General features: G+C 44.0%; 1 protein-coding gene across 3 annotated transcripts in view; it reads left to right on the forward strand.

Moving 5' to 3' along the window:
* The first annotated feature begins 425 nt into the window (after positions 1 to 425).
* Positions 426 to 18,374, forward strand: part of HDX (highly divergent homeobox) — a 35,583-nt gene continuing 17,634 nt past the window's right edge. For 2 of the 3 annotated variants that reach the window (XM_075261058.1, XM_075261059.1), the window contains exons 1-7: positions 426 to 515; positions 1,178 to 1,287; positions 2,030 to 2,176; positions 3,880 to 4,992; positions 6,292 to 6,345; positions 9,804 to 9,950; positions 13,451 to 13,652. In XM_075261058.1, the coding sequence (XP_075117159.1) occupies positions 1,219 to 1,287; positions 2,030 to 2,176; positions 3,880 to 4,992; positions 6,292 to 6,345; positions 9,804 to 9,950; positions 13,451 to 13,652 (1,732 nt within the window). In that variant the 5' untranslated portion in view covers positions 426 to 515; positions 1,178 to 1,218. The remainder of the gene's footprint in view (positions 516 to 1,177; positions 1,288 to 2,029; positions 2,177 to 3,879; positions 4,993 to 6,291; positions 6,346 to 9,803; positions 9,951 to 13,450; positions 13,653 to 18,374) is intronic. The other variant, XM_075261060.1, reaches the window with a different exon arrangement.

Raw genomic sequence — 18,374 nt, forward strand, 5'->3', positions numbered from 1 at the left:
TATACTGACCTCAGCACAGCAATATATATGCCGTATACACTGTATAGATTCCTATAGTGACCTCAGCACAGCCATATATATGCCATATGCACTGTATACATTCCTATAGTGACCTCAGCACAGCCATAGATGTGCCATATACACGGTATAGATTCCTATAGTGACCTCAGCACAGCCATAGATGTGCCATATACATTCCTATAGTGACCTCAGCACAGGCCATGTATATGTTGCCTGCAGTACTGACCCCAGAGGCCACATATGCAGTGTGTGTAGAGCTGAGCTCCGATACAGTGTGTGACACTCTGGGCTGGGTGTGAGACACACTCACATTCATTATTCATAGATCACCATCCCCCCCATGTCAGGCCCCTGATCTCGCCCTCCCATTGGCTGCTGTCTGCCGTGACGTCACAATCATGATGAGAATTGATGATCGGACGCGCTGATTTCATTGTCTGGAGCCGGAGCGGAGCAGAGCCGGCCAGGCCCGGGGGTCCCAGCGGCGGGGGGAGGTAGGTGGTGGCCTGTGGGCAACGGGAGGAGAGCGAGGGTCGGTAGGCCGGAGGAGGGGGCTGGGGCAGCGGGCGCGGGCACTAGGGATACTCGAGGGGCTGCCAGCACTCCCTCCCCCACAGCCTATGCAGGCAGAGTTCGGCCACACGGGGCTTCTCTAACCCCTGCACCGCCTAGCACGCGTCCTGCTGCTTTCCAGCAGCCGAGGGGTTAATGAGAAATCATCCGGCCCCCCCTCCCCGGCCTCAGTGTACGGGAGAGAAGGGGGGAGCTACGTCTCTTCCTCCCCTCCCCCCCTGCCCGAGCATGCGCACTGTATTCCTCTCGCTCTCTCTCAGGCACTGCACCTGTCTCAGGCCGCACTGATACAGAGCACGTGACCAGGAGGGGGCGGGGCTGCTGTGTGCATGGAACCATCATAGGAGGCGTGCCTGTGTACGGATGTGACGTCACGTATCCACGAGTTTACTGTACTAAAGTGACATTTATCAATACACAGTGACATCATGTATATAATTAACAGTGATTAGATATATATGTATATACAAGTCACTATATATATATATATATATATATATATATATATATATATTACACACACACAGCAATGTATTCTGTGTAACATTCTGCAGAAATAACCTGAGATTTTCTTCTTCATTAGGGCTGTAGAAAATCTGCACCAAATCCTGTTCCAGTCGTAGAATGGAGGGAACCGTGGCCCCGAATGTGGGGGAAGTCACCTCTACCGGGTCTCAGGGATATCAGCCGGAGGTCGGAGTTCTCTCTTAATTACAAAAATAATGTGTATTGAATAACGCTGCAGCCGGTCCGCCAGACTGAGCCCATGTTGCCGCCACTGTTCTCTGTTGTCAGCCCTGAGCTGCTGTCTGACAGTCTGGTTGCTGTGGATATTCTGTGTCTGACAGCCTAGTTGATATGGACACTACGTAACACTTGATATGAGGTTGTCAGTCTGTGTCAGATTGTATAGCCCTGGGCTGGAGGCTGAGCAGGACTCACATAAGGTGTAAAGGGGTGTACTGAAGGGGGTAGACGGGTTAAAACTGCCCTTTCCAGTGTCACAGGAGAGTCATAATGGAAATCAGGAACGGTTACATTGTATCGCGGTGTATCCATTGCCTAAACTCCATAAGGATGAGAGATTTGCTCAAACCTGTACATGTTATGGCAGCCAATGAGCCCCACAGAGCCGCTCCCAGTTATTCCGCACTCGGTCAGCCCTAACACGTGGTATGTTTAGTAGTGAGCCCAGCACAAGTGTCTGACTGTCAGCGTACTGCCCTTCTGAACTCCCTCCCCATATAACACTTCTAATAAACTGACTAAAGACCCAGATGCAATACCACACACAATTTGTGGCTCTATATTTTTGGAAAAATGTGCCAAGTTTCCATAATTCTGTACAAATCCGCCGTCGACTTGCTGTTTGTTGACTTTCTGGCGCGTTGTTGCTACGGATCTTCCATCAGTTTCCTATATTTTCCTGTTGCAGATGAACCTGCGCTCCGTGTTCACTGCCGAGCAGCAGAGAATATTACAGCGATATTATGACAACGGCATGACGAATCAGAGCAAAAGCTGCTTCCAACTGATATTACAGTGTGCACAGGAGACAAAGCTGGACTTCAGTGTGGTCAGGGTGAGTGGCCGCAAACAAATCCCATCCAATTGTGAGTGTGTCGGGGGCAAAAAAAGCCTCAAAAATTAAATTCACATAAACATAACCTGTCCCCATGATTCTGCGGCTTTTTAATATACTTTGTGGTTCCATTCTTTACTATTCTTAAGATCTCCGCTAGCTATCAGTGACTAGTAGGGTCAGGCTGAGCCGATCTTGAGATTTTAGGATCGATTTTAAAATCCGATTTCTGATCATTTTCCAGCCGATCACGATCGTGAAATTTGCTCGATCGCCGATCGGGATCCGATCTTTCCTGATCCCGATTGCTCAACCCTAATTGTATATTATATATACAGTAGGGTTGAGCCAATCTTGAGATTTCAGGATCGATTTTAAAATCCGATTTCCGATCATTTTCCAGCCGATCCTGATCACGATCGTGAAATTTGCTCCATCGACGATCGGGATCCGATCTTTCTCGATCGCTTAACCCTAGTGACTAGAAAAGTTGTTTGCATCCACAAGTAACCCATCCTGACCTAACACTTCACAGTAATATCCAGTCTAGACAATCCTCTGTGATACAAGCACAAATCGCTCTCCTGACCACATCGTTCCTTACATTGTATCAGCCTGAAGTCCAGAGGATTGATCTGACTGGGTACAATTGTAATCATGGTACGATGATGACGTTCCAGGCCCAGACATTACCACTCTGCTATCTATAGTGCCAGCCATAGCCCTCTTCTTATCCTCCCGCCTAATACACAATATGGATAAAACTGAATTTATCATCTTTCCCCCATCTCTTATTGCCCCCTACTTATCAGTCTCACAAGTCCTATGCCTCAGGGTAACCTTTTATTCTGCCCTGTTTTCACACCACACCCTGTTTCTCAACCTTTCCAAGCCCCCTTTGTGAAACAAGTTCAGACCTATTTCCCCAATGGACACTGTGACAGATCCTGCTCCCGATCACAAGGGGAAATTAAAACTGGTGCGTTATGCACATCAGGCACATCCTTTTCCTTGTAGGGGCCCCTACAAGGTTTGAGGGTCTTTAAGCTTCCAACTAGCTTTTCACTCACTAAATCATATATTAGTAGCTCTTTGTATATTCAACCTGTCCTCTCCATACATGACCTAATCTCCTGATACCTCCTCACACGTAATCTCTGATTCGCACAAGACCTTGTTCTTCGCTCTGCTCTGCTTTGCTCTTCTTTCATCTTCCACTAAGACTTCTCCTGTGCTTCCCTCATACTCTGGGATGTATTACCACACTTCATAAGACTTTCCCCCCACAATCACATCCTGCTGACACAAGGCCACTATATGAGCAACCTATTGTGCCTACTACCTTCCCTTATAAATTGTGATTCCTTATGAGCAGGGTCCCCTTCCACAGTTATCAGTTTAGTTGGTTTTTGGATCAGGCTCCTTAGTCACAGCTGTAACATCACTAACTATATACTGTTTTGTGTGGTTTGTTGTAAATTGTGTATAAAAGTCACATCTACAGCTCTCCATTAATTGCTAGGGGGCGCCGCTGTATGTCTCTTCTACATTGTATTGTGCCTGATGTAGGATTAGAACCAGACAGAAGAGTATTTCCACTTCTCCCACAATGCACTACAGCAGAATGGTTCATCTCTTTGTTTTCCATCTTGTATCCCGCCATCCAGCATCATATAACTGACCCATCTCCATTGTCTCTCTAGACTTGGGTAGGTAACAAGAGGAGGAAGATGAGCAGTAAGAGCTACGTAGAGAGTGGAGGCCAGTTACCCGGCTCTGTGTCTAATTCACCGTCACGTCCCCAAGAGGCGGCTGTTAGAAATGTGCCAAATATCCCCCGCAACCAGCAGCCCCCTAGGACTTCCTCCGGAGGGGACCTCATCATGACTTGTGTGTACAGTCCAAATAACTCCTCTACTAGACAAGGGACCACAGCTCAGACCACCACACCTAAGGCCGATCTACTGAAGCCTGCCCTGCAGAGGGCGCCAGTGAGGACTGAGGCTGAATATCACAAGCTGCAGGCTCCGGTGCAGCGACAGCCTCCTGTGGTCAAAGCCTCCTTGCAGCCCATTGATGATAAGACTGTGATTTTATCTCGTCAGCAAAATGTGGCAAACACAGCCAACTCCATGTACACTGCCAAGAAAACCTTTGTGGGGTCTGGACAGATGATCGAGAGAATGGCCCCTCAAAAGACTATGACTTGGCCCGTGAAAAATGTAGCAGAGGCTCCTGGCGGGCAACGCTTGCACAAACCTGAACAGCCAAATTTAAGTCCCATTCCTCACCTTTCCAGCGGGCAGCGGCCCAGAGAGTCTGTTTGTGGTCTGAAGAACCTGGAGATCCGGGAGGTGTTTTCCTTGGCGCCTGGGGAACACTCCTCAAGGACCCTGACTGCAGGACTAGAGGAGAGACCTCGACCGCCTGAAAGTACCTGCTTCTCTATTGCTATGGAGACTGGAGATGTGAATGATGAGTACGCCCGGGAGGAAGAGCTGGCGTCCATGGGGGCCCAGAACCAGCTCTGCTCAAGGTTTAGGGAAAGCAACAATTCACCACGCGAAAACCGGTCAGCGCTGTCGCCAGTCCCTGTAAGGACAGGAAGTGCCAAAATGCTTCAACCCAACACAAGAGACCCAGCAGAGAATCCAGTGTATCTCAACAGTGACTACTACATGTCCCACAATACCTCAGTGCACAACACAAGCAGCACACAATACCCTGGGCACAACGCAGCGCGGAACAGCATGCACCGACATTACAGCATAGCCACTCAGCCCGGAGGGATGGTGCCCAACCCAAACAACTACCAGGTAAACCCCTATCATAAAGACAGGGGCCAAAAGCTGGAGGGACCCTTGTGTTTCAACTACTGTGGGGTAGATTTTAGTAGGGTCTTCAAATCTGACTATTCACAGCAGCACATAATATTTAAGGAGTGGAATGGGATGATCTTGTGGGAGGTTACAGACTGAGAGTTACATAGAGGTAGGAGCAGGCTCTCTAGGAGCACAGAGTATTTCAGGAGAAAAGTGTGCTGATCACAGGCTGAGAGTTTCATAGAAGAAAATTTGTGATTTTATTGTTATATACGTTATGAAAAATAATGTAAAGTCTCTAGTGTATGCCTTGTGGATTTCTTTATCAGCTCTTAAAATTAGGTGGCAAGAGAGGGCAGTGTGGGGCCACATTTTAAAGAAATACAATTGAGATTCTGCATACAGCACTCACAGATAATATAGACAGGCAGTGTGAGTCAGAGAAGAGCAGTGTAAAGGTCCATCTTACAAAATACTCTGGAGATTCTGTACTTAGCACACCTACAGATAATATAGTAGGCAGTGTACCACTCTTCTCATAGTACTGTATGCAGAGTCTCCACTGTATTTTATTAGATGGATCATTACCCAGTTCTCATCTGACTGACTGTCTGTATTATTTGTAAGTATGTAGAGCAGGGGTCCTCAAACTGCGGCCCGAGGGCCACATGCGGCCCGCCAAGCACTTCTGTCTGGCCCCACCGACAATGCTGGCAGGCGTGCATTTATAATGAAGCTCCTTGGGAGCTCGGGCCAGGCCATGGAGCGCACTTCACTTTACCTATTGGAGGGCACTGCTCCCAATGTCTGTGCGACCTGCTCTGCCTCCGGCCCACTGTATAAAAAGTTTGAGGACCCCTGGTGTAGAGTGTCCTCTGTATTGTAACAAATAATATAGACAGGTACTGTGAGTTGGTTGAGAACCGGGCAATGCTCCGTTTCATAGAATACAGTGGAGATTCTGCACACAGCATAGATGGGCAGGGGAGAGCAGTGTGAAGCTGTATTACATAGGGTACACTGGAGATTCTGCACACAGCACACACAATATATAACATAGACAGTTTTAGAACTCTACATCTAACCATTGTATGGACTTACACATTATATCATTGCACTCATGCTCCTTTAACAGTATTTTAGGGACAGCTTGATATGGAGAGGAGGAGTCTGAGATTTGCCTAAATGTCTTTGATCGTCACAGGAAGTTCTTGGAATATTCTAGTCCTCATATATACAGCTTAAGAGCAGAGAGTGTCCGGACTGTCTGTAACTTGTGTCTTTCTCTCACAGATATCAGGAAACCTCACCGTGCCTTGGATTACGGAATGTTCTCGGAAAAGAACAGTGAGTGAGTTTAATTCTATAATATTTGTGGCCCTAGATATTTTACACTCCTATTTTATTGTAGTGTGTGATGCAGTACTCCCCATGACCTGTGGGGTCTCTCTTTACACAGACCTCACTAGCTGGCGTATAGAAATGGAATACTGGTTTCTTACTTTACCTCCAGCTATCCTTGTTGAGATATATTGAGGCTCCTCCCCTGATTGAGGCTCCTCCACCCTCCGTGTATGTGCGTCATTTCCCCAATTCTTTTCTTTTCCTTTGTTGCTATAAGTTTTAGTAAGTGTCCTTCCTGTAATGTTACTGACCTCCTGCTGAGTCTGTGTAAGGAAGGAGAGCTGTAGTGTAAAGCATCATGGAAGGAAAGTGCAGCGATACTAATTCTGTTCTACAATCCAGAAATTATATATTTGCACAAAACATCCATAAACACAGATACGTATATTTATACTGGCGCTGAACAAAATAACACAAACTTCGATACTTCTTGATACACCTGTCACCGCAACCACTAATCACATCTAAGTATGCAAAACTGGCTGAACATCTGCAGACAGAATCCATCATGGTTGCAACTCAAAGCTTGTTGCAAGGGACAGAAGATCCCTTTATCAAACTGTAACCCCAAAACACGAAATTCAGGCCCCTCAAAATACTGCAGAGTTGAATGGAAGTTTAAGGGTGCCAATACTGTCAGGTGTACACTGAATACAGATGATATCCCTGGTAATGCTGCAGTAGCCAAATCAAAGGTAAGCTTTGAGTTTTGATCACAGCAACTTCTGTCTGCAGCTGTTTTGCCGGTCTTTACATACTGAGATGTGATCACGGAAACAGCAGAGCTCAACACACCCATCAGCTCAGCAACACCAACAATCATTCCTGTCAGTTCTTTTTTTTATGTAGATTGTGAACCCCATATAGGGATCACAATGTACATTTTTTTTTGTCCTATCAGTATGTCTTTATAGAATGGGAGGAAATCCATGCAAACATAGGGAAAACATACAAACTCCTTGCAGATATTGTTCTTGGCTGGATTTGAACCCAGGACTCCAGCACTGCAAGGCTGCAGTGCTAACCACTGAGCCACCAGACATTGCACCCCTATAATAAATAAACAGAATTTTAGACCCAAGATATAAGCTATGTGGCTGACAAAATAAGGGGTTGTTACAGGTGATGGTGGGTTGACAATAAAAAATAAGTGTGTTCATGTTATTTTGTCCTGACCCCTGTAAATAGATCCACATAAATAAATATTTGCCTTGGCATTTGTTCCTCTGCCATGCCATTAATGACCCAGTGCTAACACTCCTGTTCCATTGGCCTGTGTACCTCGGCCCTGATGTCTATGCCCCTGCCTCTATACCTCTGCCCTTGTGTCAGTATCCCTGCACCATCATCCTCTGTACCCTTACCTTGGTGTCTGTGCTTCTGCCATGGCCACTGTAACCCCCTCCTGGTGTCTGTGCCCTTGCAGTAGTATCCGTAACCCTGCCCTGGTGTCTGTGCCACTGTTTTGGCCTCTGTACATCTCTCCTCATCTTCTGTCTACTGCTCTCCACTCCTCATCACTTCTGCTCTACAAGTTGCAACCTCCTTGAAATGGCTGATTTTGTGTGAGGTGGCTGTAATGGACCCCCATGGTGTCCATCCTGATGGTGAGTGCTGTGTATAGAGGATTCATGACTGATCAAAGCCCCGGGGATGCTAGACGTGAATTGAGAAGAGGAGGGGGCAGCTTGGTGTAAGACTGCCAAACTCTACACCTTCCACTCATCACCATTAGCGATGAGCGAGTACTGTTGGGATCAGCCGATCCGAACAGCACGCTCCATAGAAATGAATGGATGCACCTGGTACTTCCGCTTTGACGGCGGCCGGCCGCTTAGCCCCCCGCGTGCTGGCTACGTCCATTCATTTCTATGTGAGCGTGCTGTTCGGATCGGCTGATCCAAACAGTACTCGCTCATCTCTAATCACCATATTTAAAAAAAAAGTTTTGCGGACTGATAAAGCTGGCCTTTTACTACTAGTTATTAACCCTATCTGGAGTGTGACCTGTGCATCTTAGGCCACACCCACTGTCTTTGTAGCCGCCCCTGGAGCTGTCAGTACAGAACCCCATGTTGCATCTGCACTCTGGTGAAGGTTTCTGAGGTTTTGTTTTCGCACAGATAACATATGCAGGTGGCGCCAACGCCAGACTCTCCACCCACACCAAATCTAGAGATACCAGATGAATCCCAACAACCCACTGCCTCTGACTATCAGGAGGGGGCGCCGCATGAATCACCAGACACTTTACAAGAATCCAACTTTTTTCAGTATTTTCGTTATTCAGATGAAAAACTGAAAATACGCAAGTGGAGTGGAAGGGATGACGCCATGTTTTGATACTGTCAGGGGTGGAGAATGTAGCACCCCCTACCTCTAGAATTATACATGACACATGGAGTGGGGAGGTAGGAACCTCCTGTTCTACCTCTGGATCCCATTGCCCTCCCCCAGTATAATGTTGGCACATGTGCTTCAGGTACAAAATATCCAAAAGGTTTTGGAGAAACTTCTACAGATGTTGCAGATCTCGAGATTTACAGACGGATATCTAGAGCACAATCTGCCGTCCAAAATGAGAAGTAAATCTTTTTTCCAGGATCTCGTTGGATTCTGCCGATTTTTCCATGGTCCTATCTGTTTTGTATCGTTTTGCGCTGGATGCACGGTGCAGGTTTCTTTACGTGCTTTATGCTCGCTGCGCCCAGGACGCTGCGTGAATTAATGGCGGTCTTTTATGTGCCACTGATCTGTGTAAATAACAGTGGAAAAGGGAAAATACTGTGACGGGAGGTAAAACATTATTAGGCGGATTAGTCTGCGGTTATAGAAATCCTCGCCGACTTCCATTGTGCCGCAGCTCGTTCCTCCACAACATAAGATTGCTTCCCGCTGCTCTGCACATTATACAGAATAATCAGACACGGATCTCTTATTTCCCTGCCAGACGCTCCGCTGAGTGCAAAGAAATCCAGCCAGAGGTGTGTACAAAAACACGGAAAGCGAGAGGTTAAGGCCAAGAGCTGGCTGCGCAGACCGAGCCTGGTTATGTTATTACTTAGAGCAGAGCAAATATCTTAGATATCAGGGAAGACTTCAGTTCATTGCTGTCACATCCATCATAACATGCTTCACAAGTCTCTAGTAGTTTGTGTCATCCTTCCTCCCACAATCTCTGCTTGCTGTCAGTAACTGGGAACACTCTTATTTATACCCAAAGCTGATACATTAAATGTAGCTCTACAGGACAGTCTGGACTGAATACATTGTATCGTCTGTTCTCTCAGAACACGGCGACTCTTTTTTATTTTAATTCTTTTATCTGTTACTTTTCCTAGATGTGTTTGTTGGTATCATTTCCTATTAGTAGCTAATAAAAGGCTTTGTGATTTCCTCAGCTCCAGGACCGCACTCAGTTCAGTGACCATGACCTCGCAATGCTGAAGAAATATTGGGACAATGGGATGACCAGCCTGGGCTCTGTGTGCAGAGAGAAGATAGAAGCCGTGGCCTCCGAGCTTAATGTGGACTGTGAAATAGTGAGGGTGAGTGATAGGGGTGCAGGACCGGGGAGGATCACGTGACCCTAATACATCTGCCATCTACAGCTTTACACATAGCAAGACCAACAATGTAGCATACTTCACTTACCTGCAGTATTATAGTAGTTATATTCTTGTACATAGGAGCAGTATTATAGTAGTTATATTCTTGTACATAGTAGTAGTATTATAGTAGTTATATTCTTGTATATAGGAGCAGTATTATAGTAGTTATATTCTTGTACATAGTAGTAGTATTATAGTAGTTATATTCTTGTACATAGGAGCAGTATTATAGTAGTTATATTCTTGTATATAGGAGCAGTATTATAGTAGTTATATTCTTGTACATAGTAGTAGTATTATAGTAGTTATATTCTTGTACATAGGAGCAGTATTATAGTAGTTATATTCTTGTATATAGGAGCAGTATTATAGTAGTTATATTCTTGTACATAGGAGCAGTATTATAGTAGTTATAATCTTGTACATAGGAGCAGTATTATAGTAGTTATATTCTTGTACATAGGAGGTAGTATTATAGTAGTTATATTCTTGTACATAGGGGGCAGTATTATAGTAGTTATATTCTTGTACATAGGAGCAGTATTATATTAGTTATATTCTTGTACATAGGGGGCAGTATTATAGTAGTTACTAGCTGGTACCCGCGACTTCGTCTGCGGTGATTGTAGAAGTGGGTATATACAGGCGCGGGTAAGGTTTTCGTACTGTGTATAAGGTATGGGATATGAAATGTAACTTTGTATCTTGTTTTTGCTGTAATTCAGAGAATACATGAGACTTTTGTGTTGAAGTTACTTTGTATTTGAGCTGCTATATATACGGTGTTGTGAGAAACTTTACATAGTGACTTTGGGACAGAAGTATTTGAAGTTAACCCTTTCCCGTCGATGGCATTTTTTGATTTTGGTTTTTCATTTTTGACTCCCCTCCTTCTAAACCCCATAACTTTTTTATTTCTCTGCTCCCAGAGTCATATGAGGTCTTAATTTTTCTTGGGACAAATTTTTCTTCATGATGCCACCATTATTTATTCAGTATAATGTACTGGGAAGCAGGGAAAAAATTCTGAATGGGGTGGATTTGTCAAAAAAATGCATTTCTGCGACTTTCTTAGGGGCTTTGGTTTTACAGCGTTCACTGTGCAGCCACAATGACATGTCCCCTGTATTCTGTGTTTCGTTACGATTCCGGGGATACCAAATTTATATGGTTTTATTTACATTTTGACCCCTTAAAAAAATCCAAAACTGTGTTAAAACATTTTTTTTTTAAAAGTCGTCATATTCCGACAGCCATAACTTTTTTTATACGTGCGTGTACGGGGATGTATAGGGCGTCTTTTTTTGCGGGGTCGGGTGTACTTTTTAGTTCTACCATTTTCGGGAAATGTTATTGCTTTGATCACTTTTTATTCAAATTTTTATCAGAATCAAAAGAGTGAAAAAACGGCGGTTTGGCACTTTTGACCATTTTTCCCGCTACGGCGTTTACCGAACAGGAAAAATATTTATATAGCTTTGTAGAGCGGGCGATTTCGGACGCGGGGATACCTAACATGTATGTGTTTCACAGTTTTTAACTACTTTTATATGTGTTCTAGGGAAAGGGGGGTGATTTAAATTTTTAATCCTTTTTATTTGTTTTTATATGTTTTTTACTTTTTTTTAAACTTTTTTTTTTGCATTTATTAGACTTCCTAGGGGTATTGACATGGGTGGGCGGTGTCGCAGATTGTCAGAGCGGTGGGGGTCGGTAAACATGGCTGCTCCGGAGCGTTAAAGAGAGCCTCCTGGAGTATCGGTAAGGGGAGGGGCAAAGTGGTAAAGTATATGTATATGTGATTGTGTGGGGTTAGGGGCGAGGCTGTAGAGGGCAATAGGAATTGTGTGGCTTGCTATGGTCCAAAGTGTGTGAGATTGCAGAGATGGTGGTGTGAGTTTGGGTTTTGTGGGGGTCCTGGCACAAACGTATGTGCGCTGTTGTGACGAAAAGTAGCCTATTGCGCAATCGAGTGTAGTGACTATGTTTGTGGAAACTTTCAGCCAAATCGGTCGAGCGGGTTTTGCGTGATTGAGGAACAAACATCCAAACATCCAAACACACAAACCCACAAACATCCAAACTCACAAACTTTCACATTTATAATATTAATAGGATATTCTTGTACATAGGAGGTAGTATTAGTTATATCCTTGTACATAGGAGCAGTATTATAGTAGTTATATTCTTGTGCATAGGAGCAGGATTATAGTTGTTATATTCTTGTACATAGGAGCAGTATTATAGTAGTTATATTCTTGTACATAGGAGCAGTATTATAGTAGTTATATTCTTGTACATAGGAGGTAGTATTATAGTAGTTATATTCTTGTACATAGGAGCAGTATTATAGTAGTTATATTCTTGTGCATAGGAGCAGGATTATAGTTGTTATATTCTTGTACATAGGAGCAGTATTATAGTAGTTATATTCTTGTACATAGGAGGTAGTATTATAGTAGTTATATTCTTGTACATAGGAGCAGTATTATAGTAGTTATATTCTTGTACATAGGAGCAGTATTATAGTAGTTATATTCTTGTACATAGGAGCAGTATTATAGTAGTTATATTCTTGTACATAGGAGCAGTATTATAGTAGTTATATTCTTGTACATAGGAGCAGTATTATAGTAGTTATATTCTTGTACATAGGAGCAGTATTATAGTAGTTATATTCTTGTACATAGGAGCAGTATTATAGTAGTTATATTCTTGTACATAGGAGCAGTATTATAGTAGTAATCTTGTACATATTCTCGTATATAGGGGAAAGTTTTCAGTCAGCTCTGCTATGTCACAATGGCTTGATGTCCAGATCAGGGCTCATTGGATACAGGAGTTATTGCAGGGTTTGCTCACAAGGCTGTGGTTAAGGGAACATAAAGCACATTTGTAGCTGAACGTGAATTTTTTCTCCTAGAAATCCCTTTAATATTGGATGAGGTTTCGGCCTGAAATAGATTTTTGTCTTCTATAATAAATAACCATCCTGGAATCTACTTACTCATCCTGTCTGTGATGCTATATATAGGCACTCGCTGCAGGTGAGGGGGGTTTATCGATCAGCAGAGTGACTGCTTATCATCACATGCGTCTATAGGACATGAAAAGACTGCACTCAGCACACACCAAACGTGTCTATTAATGTGACTGGGAGATGGTGCAGTATTATTGGTCTCTGTATTTATTGGCCTTGGTTATGTCTTCTTGCTGTATTACGCCTTTTGCATGCGATGTTGTGCTTGGATACTTCCTCTATAGATATCAGCACAAGCACCTCCTCCCATCACTGATGTCACTATTAAAGGCAGCTATTGATACCAGCGATATATTTGGGGGGTGATTATATATTTCCACCTGAGTATCCTCCTCTGTATTCCTTCTCTGTGATGTTTTTCACTGCTCTTTGTCATTTCATTGTCTTATTTCTACAGACGTGGATCGGAAACAGAAGAAGGAAGTATCGGTTGATGGGTATTGAGGTCCCACCTCCCCGCGGGGGCCCCGCTAACTTCCCTGAACAGTTAGAATCTGCCTCATCTTTGACGCCCTCTGAAGATCCTGTTGCTGGGGTGGTGGAAGAAAATGACCGGCACGATGAAGTCTCTATTTGCCTTTCTGAGGAAAGTTCCCAAGGTGAGAAGCCCAGCCACAAAAATGCAAAACTAAAGCTCCAGAATGTTAAGTAGCATCACTTCCTATACTCCAGTCATATCCAAAGCTGCATTCACAATGTATTATACATCCACGGTGGCTTTACAATGCATTATACTCCACTTACATATAGAGCTGCATTTACAATGTATTATACTCCAATCACATCAGGACCTGCATTCAGAATTTACTATAAACCAGTCACCTCCAGAGCTGTTTTCAGAATTCTTAATAGTCCAGTAACATCCATAGATGCATTCATAATGTGTATTATAGTCACATCCTTAGCAGTGACAGTTGCATTCACAGTTATAATACTCCTGGTACATACAGAGCTGTATTCATAATTATTATATTCTAATCACATCCAGAGCTGCGTTCACAATTATTATACTCCATTCACATCCACAGCTGCATTTGTGATATATATTACGGGCATATCCACAGCTGTGGTCACAACTCCAGTTACATCCAGAGCTGCATTCACAATTCTTATACTCCAGTTACATCCAGAGCTGCATTCACAATTCTTATACTCCAGTTACATCCAGAGCTGCATTCACAATTCTTATACTCCAGTTACATCCAGTTTGCATACACATTTTGGATGCCTTTCAATGCTAATTTAGTTTAGTTTAGTTCTTCTTATTCACTGTGGAAGTTGTAGTTCTTTTATCTACCATACAATGATGGAATTTTTCATCTCCCATAATGCACAACGGCAGAGCATGCCTTGTACTGCCTTGTATCTATCTATCTGTCTCATCTATCTATCTATCTATCTATCTATCTATCTATCTATCTATCTATCTCCTATCTGTCTGTCTGTCTGTCTGTCTGTCTCATCTATCTATCTCCTATCTATCTATCTATCTATCTATCTATCTATCTATCTATCTCCTATCTATCTATCTATCTATCTATCTATCTATCTATCTATCTGTCTTCCTGCTGTTTCCATTTATCTGCAGATTTGTCACAATTGTGTTTAGTCTTCACTGAGCTGAATATCCTGCACTGTATAAGGGTATGTTCACATGGAGGAAAAGATTGCAGAAACCTCTTCTGTCTTGTGAACAATACTGTGCAGCAAGCCGTGGCGGGATGCCGATGCAGCATCAGCATTCCTCTCCTGTTTAGGTCTGAATGAATGGGCCTAAACAGGAGCGTGTCTTGAGCTACGGACTCTGCGATAAGATAGGGCATCTTGCTTCTTTTTTCCACTACTAGCTAGCAGAAGAAAAAAGCGAGCGGCTCCCATTGAACCATTTTTGGAGGCAGATTTTGAGGTGGATTCCGCGTCAAAATCCTCTGCCAAAAAACTCTGTGTGAACATACCCTTACAGACAGAACAAGAGAGAATTTTTTGTTGCTGCTGTATGTACCTCAAGAAGGATTTCCTGCTCTGATACATTGTAACAAACCCTCAGCTGTGAGAATTATTCAGAAAACCGTAACTTCCCAGTCACTGACAGCAATCAGAGATGAGGTCAGGGTCCATTTTGGCGCTGAATCCGTGTCAGAATTCACGTGGAATAAACGCCTCCCCATAGAGTTCTATGTGTTCCACTAGCTTTTTTTTTCAGATAGCAGAAAAAAAGCTTCCTCCAGGCGGATTCCGCCTGCAAAAACCAATGCAGTCAGTGGGCAGTGGAAAATCCATGTGGAATTGGGAAAAACCGCTAGCGTTTTTTTTCAAGGTCCATACACTGTGCTGGAGGAAAAATCCATTTCCTAATTACTGAAGCAGATTTTTTCCTTGCCAAAAAACTCTGTGTGGATGGACCCTAAGAAGGCAAGGTCTGGTCCAAGGTTTTGTGCCTCGTGTGTGGGGTCTCATGTGATTGGACACCAGTGAGGGGAGATCTCTTCACCTGCGCCCAGTACGTGGCTGATTCAGTAAATGAAGTGTTGCTGTTGGCACTGTCGTGGCCGTTTCTGTGCTGGGAAATCAGGCGCGGCCCGGATCACTTAGTCGGCACTAATTAAAATGACAGATGTCTCCGGCGTTCTCGTACATGAGCGCTCTTCATTACGCCGCACAGATTTTTCTGTCCGCCGTCCAGCAGATGATTGAATTTGCCATTACTCGGGGGATGATTGATAGAGTATTAATTTCCTTTTTTTTCCTGGATATTTTCCCAAAAATAAACTGTATCAGATAAAGAGGCTGCGCCGAGGCAAGCAAAGGGTTAAACAAGGAAACCCAAGAGGTGCCGCCATGTTGTTTGTCCTGGTGTTAATGATTGTTTCAGCGATTGTCTTCTGCTACGGCCTCACCTTTCCTTCTCCACTTCTTCTTTCTATTTAGTAATACATTCACCGTTTTCTCATGTGCTGACATCTAGTGGCCAAACCATCTCATCCTCGGGCCGCTCCAGGAGAAAGCGTCTCCGATTACAGCCTACAGTAAAGTGCATTCTCCATAGAAGAGAACAGAGGTCTATGGTAAAGACCCACAGTGAGCTCAGGCCTGAGAGACACAACAGGAGTGCCAGTGATGTCACAGTGAGAGGTGGGGTTATATAGTGAGCCCTGGTGACGTCACAGTGAATGGTGGGGTTATATAATGAGTACTGGTGATGTCACAGTGAGAGTTGGGGTCATATGTTGAACATTGATGATGTCACAGTGAGATTTGGGGTTATATAGTGAGCACTGGTGATGTCACAGTGAGAGGTGGGGTCATATGGTGAGCACTGGTGATGTCACAGTTAGAGGTGGGGTCATATGGTGAGCACTGGTAATGTCACAGTGAATGGTGGGGTTATATAATGAGCACTGGTGATGTCACAGTGAATGGTGGGGTTACAGTCATGGCCAAAAGTTTTGAGAATGACACATATCTTCTATTTTCACATGATCTGCTGCCCTCTGGTTTTTCTGTGTGTTTGTCAGATGTTTTTATCACATACAGAAATATAATTGCAATCATATTATGAGTAATAAAAGCTTATATTGACAGTTAGAATGAGTTAATGCAGCAAGTCAATATTTGCAGTGTTGACCCTTCTTCTTCAGGACCTCTGCAATTCTCCCTGGCATGCTCTCAATCAACTTCTGGACCAAATCCTGACTGATAGCAGTCCATTCTTGCACAATCAATGCTTGCATTTTGTCAGAATTTGTAGGTTTTTGTTTGTCCACCCGTTTCTTGATGATTGACCACAAGTTCTCAATGGGATTAAGATCTGGGGAGTTTCCAGGCCATGGACCCAAAATCTCTCTGTTTTGTTCCCTGAGCCATTTAGTTATCACCTTTGCTTTATGGCAAGGTGCTCCATCATGCTGGAAAAGGCATTGTTGATCGCCAACTGCTCTTGGACGGTTGGGAGAAGTTGATCTTGGAGGACATTCTGGTACCATTCTTTATTCATGGCTGTGTTCTTAGGCAAGACTGTGAGAGAGCCGATTCCCTTGGCTGAGAAGCAACCCCACACATGAATGGTTTCAGGATGCTTTACAGTTGGCATGAGACAAGACTGGTGGTAGCGCTCACCTCGTCTTCTCCGAATAAGCTGTTTTCCAGATGTCCCAAACAATCGAAAAGGGGATTCATCAGAGAAAATGACTTTACCCCAGTCCTCAGCAGTCCACTCCCTGTACCTTTTGCAGAATATCAGTCTGTCCCTGATGTTTTTTCTGGAGAGAAGTGGCTTCTTTGCTGCCCTCCTTGAGACCAGGCCTTGCTCCAAGAGTCTCTGCCTCACAGTGCGTGCAGTACCTGCCTGCTGCCATTCCTGAGCAAGCTCTGCACTGCTGGTAGCCTGATCCCGCAGCTGAAACACTTTTAAGAGACGGTCCTGGCGCTTGCTGGTCTTTCTAGGGCGCCCTGGAGCCTTTTTGCCAACAATGGAACCTCTCTCCTTGAAGTTTTTGATGATGCGATAGATTGTTGACTGAGGTGCAATCTTTCTAGCTGCGATACTCTTCCCTGTTAGGCCATTTTTGTGCAGTGCAATGATGACTGCACGTGTTTCTTTAGAGATAACCATGGTTAACAGAAGAGAAACAATGATGCCAAGCACCAGCCTCCTTTTAAAGTGTCCAGTGGTGTCATTCTTACTTAATCATGACAGATTGATCTCCAGCTCTGTCCTCATCAACACCCACACCTTTGTTAATGGAGCAATCACTGAAACGATGTTAGCTGGTTCTTTTAAGGCAGGGCTGCAATGATGTTGAAATGTGTTTTGGGGGATAAAGTTCATTTTCTAGGCAAATATTGACTTTGCAAGTAATTGCTGTTAAGCTGATCACTCTCTATAACATTCTGGAGTATATGCAAATTGCCATTAGAAAAACTGAAGCAGTAGACTTTGTAAAAATTAATATTTGTATCATTCTCAAAACTTTTGGCCATGACTGTATATAATGAGCACTGGTGATGTCACAGTGAGAGTTGGGGTCATATGTTAAACATTGATGATGTCACAGTGAGATTTGGGGTTATATAGTGAGCACTGGTGATGTCACAGTGAGGTGGGATCATATGGTGAGCACTGGTGATGTCACAGTGAGAGGTGGGTTCATATGTTGAGAACTGGTGATGTCACAGTTAGAGGTGGGGTCATATGCTGAGCACTGGTGATGTCACAGTTAGAGGTGGGGTCATATGCTGAGCACTGGTGATGTCACAGTGAGATTTGGGGTTATATGCTGGGTACTGGTGATGTCACAGTGAGAGGTGGGGTCATATGCTGA

Source organism: Leptodactylus fuscus, chromosome 11, assembly GCF_031893055.1.
Source record: "Leptodactylus fuscus isolate aLepFus1 chromosome 11, aLepFus1.hap2, whole genome shotgun sequence".
Taxonomy (NCBI): domain Eukaryota; kingdom Metazoa; phylum Chordata; class Amphibia; order Anura; family Leptodactylidae; genus Leptodactylus; species Leptodactylus fuscus.